At 41.2% G+C, this 10,929-nt stretch overlaps 1 protein-coding gene across 1 annotated transcript in view; it reads right to left on the bottom strand.

The window, feature by feature from the left end:
* Positions 1 to 10,929, bottom strand: part of LOC118320731 (USP6 N-terminal-like protein) — a gene marked incomplete in the record, with an annotated part of 18,319 nt that overhangs the window by 2,456 nt on the left and 4,934 nt on the right. Inside the window, 10 exon segments of the mRNA XM_035651791.1 lie at positions 508 to 602; positions 694 to 814; positions 2,021 to 2,069; positions 2,830 to 2,939; positions 3,371 to 3,478; positions 4,645 to 4,725; positions 5,709 to 5,748; positions 5,827 to 5,912; positions 9,900 to 9,984; positions 10,178 to 10,251. Of these exon segments, the coding sequence (XP_035507684.1) occupies positions 508 to 602; positions 694 to 814; positions 2,021 to 2,069; positions 2,830 to 2,939; positions 3,371 to 3,478; positions 4,645 to 4,725; positions 5,709 to 5,748; positions 5,827 to 5,912; positions 9,900 to 9,984; positions 10,178 to 10,185 (783 nt within the window).

Below are 10,929 nucleotides of genomic sequence, written 5' to 3'. Positions count from 1 at the left end.
TACATAATACAGACAGAGAATTGTATAAAAAGTTCACTAAACAGGAAATAATCTGCTCAAAATTCATCCAAATCTCTGGTTTTACACAAACCTCCTACAGTTTTAATTGTACAGTTTTAAATATAATGGGAAATATCTATCAAATCTGTCACTGATTCACTTTATTAATGATAGAAAAAGAACCAGCGATTTAAAACTCACAGGATCAGATTTTATTCTAATTAAACTCTGTGTAATCAATCTCTGACAGGTCTGAGCAGCTGTTACTGTGAAGGTGTAACTCTGTTATGAACTGGAGGTGAGACACAGACTGTGAGGTGGATGAACATCAGTCGGGTCGGTTCCTCACCCTGTCGATGAAACACTGCAGGAACCATTTGGTGCTGTAAATCCCTGCAGACATCTGCTCTCTGTCCTGCAGAGAGACACACAGACAATCAGCAACCGGAATTGTTTCTGCGCCCTCATTCTCTCTCTCATCAAACACTCGTGTAGCCGTGAACTCACCAGATGTTTCTTCAGCTTGGGGACAAGTTTAGAAATAATCTGATCATGATGCGTCTGGAACCGCTGAAGTTTGGGGAACCCGGGAACAAAAAATCCTGAAAGAGGAAGAGAGGCACTTTTTTATTAATCCAACTTCAGTCCAAATCACGCTCGACCAGCAGTTATCGTCTCGCTGCGGCGGCTCACCGTGCATGCCGTGTTTCTGATCGGTCAGCAGCTGCGACAGCGCCCAGAAGGCGTCTTCCTCGTTCATGTACATCAGCAGCAGGGCGGCGATCTGACTCATCCCCTGGCAGTAGCTCACCTCCTGCAGGCAACAGAACGAAGGACGGTCACATTACAGAGGAATCTTTACTCAAAGGAGCCTCTTATATCACTGAGTAAGCCGACTTATTTAATGGATATTTCAGATTATATTCAATAATAATAACAACAGTAGAGCTCATTAACTGTACAATGAACCCAAACAGAGAAATAACATGTTTTGCAAATGTATGTAAGGGTATTTCTGCCAATGTGATGAAAAAAAGAATCCTGTAAGTCATTATTATAACGTTTTCTCATTATTTTGTGATATTATATTCAATGTATGACAATAACAGTCGAGAACAGCTAAAAACTGCACAATGAACGCAAATAGTTTGTGTAAAATCAGAAAATTTGGATGAAGTTTGATTAATTATGTGTGAATATTGCATCAAAATATGTTTGTTTGTTTTTTTAACAATCAAACAAACTTAATTAGCTTCTTCTTTGACAATTTCAGTGTTTTCTTCTCATTGTTTTTATCAGCTCTGTGAATATAGATTTATATTCAGGGCTTTAAGAAGGTCTTGCAAAACCCTGTAAAGCAATATTAATATTTCTTATAAATAACATGTTTTGCAAATGTATGGAAGCTCATTTCTGCCAAGGTGATGAAAAAAAAGGTTCCTGTAAGTCATTATTTTGTGAACATTTCTCAGGATCAGAAATACTTTATTTAGAGTTTGTCATTATTTTGGTAAAGTTTCATCACATTGGCAGAAATGGTCCTCCATACAGCCTGTTTTAAAACTGCCATTCTTTCAGGGTTTCCAGCAGTGTTTTGTTTTGGACGTATGTTAGTCGGCCCAGAATTTATTGGTACAATTAAATATTACCATTGAGGGAAACAGCTGAGGTTTATTTCACACAACAAACTCTATATTCCTAACGAGTGTGTGTAATGTTCAGGCTGTAATCAACTAACTACGCAGCAGTTTCCACCAGCTGTGTTTAACAGTGATGTCCCGCCTGCAGCCGCTGAGAGCCGACCGGTGATCAGACACTTAAGAGCAACTGCATCCGCCGCCCTTAACTCATATAATAGAAACAAACTGTGGCAGCAGAACGACCCACCACTGGAAACAAATCTAATTACGTCTCAGGGAAGAAGGAAAACTCCTAGAATAGAATCCAGATTATTATCAGTTAAATCGAGTTAAAGTGGCATTTCATGTTTCATGTGATGAAGGAACAACAGCTCACTTACTGTGTTGTAGACCGAATATGCAGAAAGAACGTGGAAAAGAGACTGCTGCCTGCAGACAGGAGAGGAAGACAGGCACATGAGATGTTTTCAAGTGTTGTCCACATGTCTACAGGGAATTATTATACGTATATAGTGGACATCTTGTCCCACAATGCAACATAAACATCTGAAACTGTGTTTGAAGTCGTCTATATGAGACTCTGTGTAAACACTGTCAGCCGGAGATTGTTCTGCCTTCAACAGGAGGTCTCACTCTGCTCTGTTTAAACTGGACTCACAAACAAACCCTCTAAAAGAAGATAACACAGAAAACCACAAAACACAGGGAACATAAAAACACGCAGAAACGGAGAAACCCGAACGCACAGCAGACAGAATCACAGAACTCGCTCTACAGAACCGACACTGCTTTCTGTCACTATGAAAAGGTTCCTGTTTGCCGGACCGCTGAACTCGTATTAAATACTGAGGCGTTCTGCTGCCCCAGACTTTCCACTGCCGCCCCTGAACGGGCCTGCGGCCTATTAAACTGTCAGTGACATCACTCTGTGACAGGATCAGGTTCCACACCAAACCCCCAACGCCATCCAGAACCCGGCCTGCCCACCTCTCTCACACTCAGTTCACACCGAGGTCGCACCACCAGAGTCTTTACAACAGCACACAGAAACCTGCCTCACATCCCGACGTTGATCTGCTGCATCTCAGTTTCTGTAAAACCTGAACCTGTGCTGAGCAATGTGAGTCAGAACTTTGATGAAAATCGATTACAGATGGAAAATCTGGCTGAAAACCGCTGTGAAACTTACTTGACTCCGAAGCGATCCATGAACATGATGTGGTTTCGAAAGGTCCTGTTGATGTCCAGGTCGATCTGCTTGATCTCAGACGAGTACAGTCGGGCCTGTTCCTTCATTCTCTGAGCGGAGACAAGAGAGCCGAGTCAACGAGGTGTGAACAGTTGAGAGATACTTGTGACTGAGTGAAGCAGCTAAAATAAAATAATCACATCAAAAAAGCTGTGAAAGCTGAGATTTTCAGGCTCTCCAGGTACCACAGACCCTGTTCAGCATCTCTTAAATTGTACATTTATTATAGTTATTTTTAGTTATTTTTAGTTGGTGATTAATGGAGATATTGTTTGTAAATTACCTCAAACACATCTTTTAAATAACCACACTGATATTTGTAGTTACTTAGCAGCCGATACTGATTTATCTTGGCCAGTTCATCGGTCTCCTCCATCTAATCTGCTGTAAAAATGCTTCTTCCTCACTTTTTTAATGCATGGATATTAACTGCATTTTAGAGACTATTAAAGAGACTAATTTCCCATTGTGAGTGCACAACCTCGTATTTGCCCTCGTTCTCCTTCTTCGTCCTCTCCACGTCCAGCATCAGCGCCCAGGCCCGGCCTCTGAGCTGCAGGGGGATGCCCTTGTACACCCGCTTCACCATCTGACGGCCGAGAGCAGCAGAACACAAACACCAGGTGAACAAAGAGCCAGAAGGTTTACTGTGAAGTGTGTGAGTCACTGGAAAGTTTGACCGCCCACGGTTCGCCTACGACGATATTCACAGGAACAAAGCAGAAAGTTTTTCACATTTGAAACAGGTTTGTGTGTGTGTGTGAGTGTCAGACATCGAGCCTGGAATAATCACAGTGTTGTTTACCTGTGTAGGTTGAATGGGCCTGAAACCTCCCAATATAACTTACTCTGGCAGCTTCTACTGACAGCAGGAGCTCAGAAATGTTTAACTTAAAAATACTCAGAAAATTAGCGAGAAGGGGTCCAACTGCAGTCGTCCCTCCGGAGGCCCCTGAGAGCCAACTGACAACAACATGAGCTGGGTTTAGTTGTAAAGACTACGTCAGCCTTCACTTATTTTACTTTAACAGTCCATCAAAATCAGTTTCAGAGCAAATCTGAGATGAGAAACAAGGAATGCAGCTGCTGAATCATTATTAAAGATGAAAAAATCTGAGATACTAAGTCGTTATTTCGAGATATAAAGTCGTTATTTCGAGATACTAAGTCGATACTAAGTTGTTATTTTGAGATGCTAAGTCATTATTTTGATTCACAGAATCCTTTTTCTTTCCCTGTCACATTGGCGGAAATTAGCTTCCATACATATCAGATCTACGAGGCCTAATTTCAAACTTTGTTCTAACTTTTGTACGGCAGTGACACAACTGGTTTCTCACATATATCTGTTTCTTTTTCTCTTAAGTAAATTAAATGGTGTCGTTAACAGGAAGCAATCACCTTCCTTACTGTAGTTTCAAACAACCATTGTTAACCAACATCTATCTGGCGTCACTCAGGCTTATGTGTATTGATATTAAACATATTACTGTATCAGATACATGTAAGTGTTGAGTGTTTTATAGTTGGTTGGGAAACTGTTAGTGTGGGTGGAGGTTTTCCCCTCCAATTATCTTCCAGTGTGACTCATATTTAAAGGATTCTGTTGAGTTCAGACTGAGTGAGCATGTACTGAAGGAATTCACTGTCTTCATTCTCCGACCTCACAATCGCACTGACCACATAGAAACCGGCCACTAACGGTCTGAACTCTCCGGCCGTGTGTGTGTGTGTGTGTGTGTGTGTGTTACTCACCCTGTCACTGTTCTTGTATTTATCCCACTTCTTCACCATCTTCAGCCACTTCTCCGCTCTCTCTATCTCCAGCTGCTTCCGCTGTGAGGGAAACAGGAGCTGGTGAACATGTTCACAACCTGAGACTGTACCTCAGTGAGTCCGCTACGGTGGCTGAGAGGTGTCAGTGAAAAGCAAAGGTCACAATGAAACAGGGCAACTGTTATCAGACTCTTATTAGCAGCGGACTTATTGCCCGCTGAAGAGGAAAGTTGTTGCCCGTTTGAGAACTACTTGAAATGTTGTTTGCTAGCAGACTCTGATCACTATGCAGAAACTACGCTAACAATGAACCTGAGAAGTTTTTCGACTCTCCAGTCAAATGTGTTTTAAGTAGAACAGCAGATATGTGCTTATTAAATGTGTTCTCTAATTTTTAAGGCTGAAATGACCAATTATTTCACTTATGACCCCAAAAGCATTAGCATAAACAGATATAAAGTTAGTGTAGTAACTACAGTCCGAGTGTAAAGAATCAGATTTATTACATTAAATCTGTAGTTTTTATTGTTTCATGTGTAAAAGGTTTAAATAGATGAAAGGAAGTTTAACATTTCACACATTTAATTTAATTAGCACTGCCTAATTATTAACTGTAATTAGCATTACCTTGCCCTGTGTAGTTAGCTAGTTACACAGTAATATCTGAACTATTATCACTATCATCACTATCTGCTACGATCAGCTCAGCTAATAACACACAGATGGAGTCAGTAAGAGAGTTCCCAGAAGAGAACATGAAGATTCACTGTTTTAATTCCCACATTGTCCTGAAATTGTTCAGACTTTAATGATTTACAGACACTGAAGCCGTAACTGCAGTTTGGTTTTTGGTTGGTTCTTGTAGTTATTTTTACGACTGAACTTGTCACAAGATAAAACAAACATTTAAAAGTTCATTTTCAGTCAGTTTTTGCCGTTCGCAGACACTCTCGGCCACCGTCGTCCACTCACGTCTCCGTCTGCTGGACAGAAACACATTCTGGCCCAAAACCAGTTGTTTAGTTCTGGATTTCCTTCTTTACCTTTTCCTCGTGGGTAGTCGGGGCGGGCAGCTCGTCCTCACTGGACAAAACAAACCACAACAAACAGTTAAAAACTGACGGTGACAAATCTCCACCAACAGAAGGAGAGAAAACTTACTGCATGAAGCCGAAGCGGTCGATGACTTTGTAGATACTGTAGTCAGCATCTTCCCAGGGGTCGATCTCCACCCCGCCCTGCCGGCCCTGGAGACGCATACAGAGGAGCATGTGAGCACATAACACCAGTACAACCCATCCAGTGAAACACAACATAATGGACTCAAAGACACCCGCCTCTAAAAACAACTAATGCAAAACCAATATGTGAGAACATATCAGAAAATATCGTATTAATTGACACTGCATTGATTATTGGGCAGATCCCACTGTGTTTCTAAACTATATATTGAACTGTAACCTCTCAACCTCTGTCATCGTAATACTTATTTTTAACGGGAAAACAAATTAAGAGGCAACTTTGCTGTTCTTATAACTAATGAGGCAAAAAATGTGAAGGTTTTCCTGATGGTGGCGCCAGAGCAGAGGCCATATTGTTCATCCTCTGTACGGTGGCCATTTTCGGACATTTGAGGTTCAGCTCTTCATTGGTTAGTGTGTCATTAGTTTGTGAGCCTTAGTTTTAGTTATGGACAGCTTTGTGCTACAGCACAGTGATCAGATTGTCCCGGTTTTATTAAAATACTAATTACTATCACACTTGTTTCCAGTGTTTACAGCATTAATCATTCTGTCCTGCTCATTACAAACCCAATACAAAAACATAAACATATCTGAATTTAAATCTAACAGACTCTGTAAGCATGCTAACAGTTAGCTCTCAGTTTGAAGAGAAAGTCTGTCTGAAGACATCCTCTACACTTTCTCCTTCCTCAGTAAAGTAATGCTGCGTTCATGGCGTCCACCGCACTGAAAGGTGCGTTTGTTTGGTGCTAAACGCTAAAATAATGTCCCCATCCTGATGAAAATGGTGCAAACATAAATGTGCGCTACACTAAGTAAGTATGTGGGTTTGCAAATATGGTCACCCTATGCTAAGCATGCTAACACAAGCACAAGTGCTGTTAGCATATTTTACCATATCAGTTACACTGATTTGTTAGCATGCTAAGTAGTAACATTAACGCTGAATGTGGTTAGCGTGCTACATTTGGTCCTTTTGGTACCATGAATGTCTGAAACACACGGCTTCGTTGGAACAGACGTTTAATTCCTTTAACACAGATGGAAATAATCTCTAATTGTTTTTTGTTCAGCAAATTTGACAACTAACAGCGTACAGACGGCGAGCAACGGACTTCACATGATATTAATCACAACTCGGACTGATCCAACGACGCATACTGACCGAAGTTTAAACGTTTTTATTTGTGTTGGCAAAACGGTATAAAGCTCTCTCAAGCGGGCGACCCGGTGGGTTTAACTGGTTTTATACATCCAGATAATTTCTATAAAATCCAGACCAGGCCTCTATTGGAGACCAGTGTGTAATTGGGACCTCGTTTTTGTAGTAAGTCCTTTTTAGTAGTTTTTTATTCCTACAGTTTCATTTAGTTTTCTTCACAGAAATGCTGAGATATAATCCTACTGTGTACATTTTTTAGGTTTTATAGGACGCCTTAAACTCAAGAAGGCCTCGCGACCATCATTAAGCTTTGGCGACCCCTACTGGGGGTCCAGACCCCCGGTTGGGTCTATCACACTTTGGTTCGAGATTGAGCCAATTTCATGTCGATTCATCCAGTAAAATATCTGAACCAAAGTGGTGGAGTGACGACTCTCTTTCTTTACAACCATTTGCATTCACTCTTTATTCACACACTGACACTGAAGTCCTGAAACGGTCCAAACCCAAACAGAATCACGTTCAGCACTAATGTTTGTATCACGGAAAATCCATTTAGACCACAATCTGGTCCCAGTGTTGACAAAACAGAGCGGGAACTAATCCTCCGACCGCCAACCGGAGAGGCTCCGACAACAACAACACTGTGGTTGGCTGCATGTCTGGACGGCAGCCAATCAGCCTCCTGCTGGCGGCGAGGGGAGAGGGTCACACACTCTCTCTCTCACACACACACACACAGTTTCTTCGTGGTCGAGTTCTGGAGGCACTGCGAGTGATGTCAGCGTCATGGAAGTGAGAGGACTAAAAATACTTCCTCACCGACGGTGAGACACACGGAGAGTAACACACATTTAAATCTCTCATTGTGATTCAGAAAATGAGAGAATTCAAAATATAACTTATACAAATATAACTATAAATATATAGAGCTTATAAAGACAAAAGAAGAAACTGAATTAAACGTTTTATTGTGGGAGTGTATCCTCTGTTTGTTTGTTTGTTTGTTTGTTTGTTTGTTTATTAACATCACAACAGTCTATTCTGAGGTCAACACAGTTTATACAAATATACACATTAATCATCACAACACATCATGATGCACATTTACTGTAAATAGAACTATAACTATTCACACACTAATGAGAGCAGTTTGCAGATTAAACCATTAAATCCTCTCACACCAAACAGTTTCTTATTCATTAATTAGTTTCCTTTCAGTAATAATTCTCTTTAACGATTATTTCTCTCTATGTTACTGTATCTGAACTGTTTGGATTTGCTTTGTAAAATAAATCTGTGCATCAAAAACTACATTTAAACCAACGGTTGGTATTGAATGTTCAGGTTCTTCCTGCGAATGCACTGCAGTGACATTAACCTCTATGTGTGTCTGTGGCTTTGAGTTCTGCTGCTGACAAACAGCTGATGTTTTCCAGCCCTCCTCCTCCTCCTCTTCTCCTCTCCTCTCCTCCTCTCCCTCAGTCCCTGCTCCTGTGTTGTACATGTGGCACAGGAAACAGAGCGGTGCAGCACAGAAATCCACACGACACGGGACGAGCGGCAGCCCCGGAGGTGTGGTGCCAAGTCGTTCTCTGCACGATCGTGTCAACAGGCTGCCTGTCCGGAGACAGAGTAAACTGCCCCCCGCCCACACATATCAGCTCTGAGCTGCTGAGCTAAATTTAACCTCTGACTGCCACCGTCTCCATCAGCATGTTTGCCACTCTGAGCTTCCTGTCATCTCGCTTATCATGGCTTTTATTTTGAAATTTGATCATATTTATTTCTCACAAAAAACGAAATATCATATAAGTCTCAATCTAAGTATCAATAAGACGCAGATTTAGATAATTAGTGTGGGTAACTATGTATCTATAAACAGGGTGATGTGTCTGGTTCTCATTGGATCATCAGGGTATTGATTAGAGATGTTCCAAACAAGAAGCGTTAATTGGTTCACTTTTTATTAATCAGATAGAAACAGCGCCTTGTCAAAGTATAGGGACCAAAGTATCAGAGGATATGTTGCAACACCGGATCCTTTCCTCTTTTAAACAGAAGTATTACAGCTTACTGCTGCATATGCTAACTGTACTAGCTGCTATTAGCTAATTAGCGGTTCTGTTAGCTGACTGGACCCGGACTGTGAAACATACACAGAGAATGAATGCAAGAGAACTTTCTTTATTATCTAGTCTGACATTTAGCTCGCTCTAGCTAACGTTAAAGATACTGGAAATCAAAACTAGAGTTGTTCCGATACCGGTATCAGAGATCGCTCTGATACAGCTCAAATTCTGGATGGGTAACGGCGAGTACGTGCACCGATGCGTCCTGCTACTTCCCAGCAGAGTCCTGTTCACCTTTTTTATTCCCCAGGATGGTGAAGTCATGACTGGGCCTACTCTTATTAGCTGATGTTTTTACCCTAAACAATCTCGCTCCTAATGTCTAAACTAATCCGAATCAACGAAGGCAACAAGTACCAGCTAATCAGAGCAGGGCGGGTCATGACTTCGCCATCCTGGGGGTAAAAAGGCTGCATGGGAGGCATTTTTGCTGGTATCAGTGTCAGAACAACCTCAGTATTGATTATAAAGGAGGAAAACTTCATCGTCTCTGTTTAGTTTTAGTTCTGAAGTTTTGTGAGAATGTTAGTTTCAGTTTCAGTGAGATTTAAAACCTCCGGTCATCATTCTCTGATCAAACCGCAGGCACAAACATGTTATTACTCAAACGTGTTATTAATGTAGCTTGGCAGGATACTCACATCCACCCACACACACACACACACACACACGTGCACAAACCACACACACACACACAGTTGAATTCACGCTTTCGTCCATCTCAGCGTGTCTGCTGGTTGTTTCTTTAACCACAAAACCAACCACGTGTGAACTCTCCATCCTACAGAACAACAACACACAGCACAGGAGATCATGTAGCTCCAACAAACAATATCTGATTACTGCAGCTTGGATCCGTTTTACCAAATCAATACTTTTACTTTAACTGAATATAGTACGTGCATCCGTCAGCATCCTGTAGAAAACCACACAATCCATCTGGACCGAATAAAAAGACGGCGGCACAAACTCACCGTAGCATATTTCAAGATGATATCAGCACGTTCCTCTGCTATTAGAGTCTCAATGTCTTTCTTCATGTCAATATCTGCAGAGAGAGGGAAGCAGGAACTGTAAGAACACCACCAACAACAACAACAACAACAACAACAAGATGATTCAGAGAAAAAAGAGCACAGCTGATAAATGTGGGCGACTGATGATGAGCTGGCAGTGCCGAGAAACTGAAGCACATTTAGCTTGTAATGACTTCATCACACAGAACAAACACAGCTGCCAGTTACTGGTTGCAGGACGAGTTAAAGTGGTTGTAAAAGATCCTGTAACAATGAAGGTAAAAGGACATTTTTGGGTTTTTATCTGCTGAAAGTCCACAAGAAACAGAAATCAGAGATGTGCGATAGTGTCGGTTTTGGTTCGTTGCTACCCCAGAGCTAACTAGCTAACAGCTTCTTTTAGCAACGAGTCCATCTGGAAACTTTCATACATACTTACATACTACATAAATTGTTAAATAGAGGAACAATATAACTGAAGATGTGATCTTAAAAGGGTTAAAATTACATTTTTCATGTCACCTGGACTTTAATTAAAATGTGAAGCCTATTTATGTGTTTCTGTGCCTTTAGCATAGCTAACATATTCCTAGCATTGTTGGTACAAACTGCAGACCCTCATTCGTTGTTTGTTTATTAAATGATGCTTAAAGGTGTCGAATTATTTAAACTAGTTCTGAGTTTGTGTCCTTTTGGTCTGAATTGTTCTC

Source organism: Morone saxatilis, unplaced genomic scaffold (assembly GCF_004916995.1).
Source record: "Morone saxatilis isolate NCDOM2014 unplaced genomic scaffold, NCSU_SB_2.0 Contig11, whole genome shotgun sequence".
Lineage (NCBI taxonomy): Eukaryota > Metazoa > Chordata > Actinopteri > Moronidae > Morone > Morone saxatilis.
Note: the sequence above shows the minus strand (reverse complement) of the source record. Positions and strands in the feature narration are given on the sequence as shown.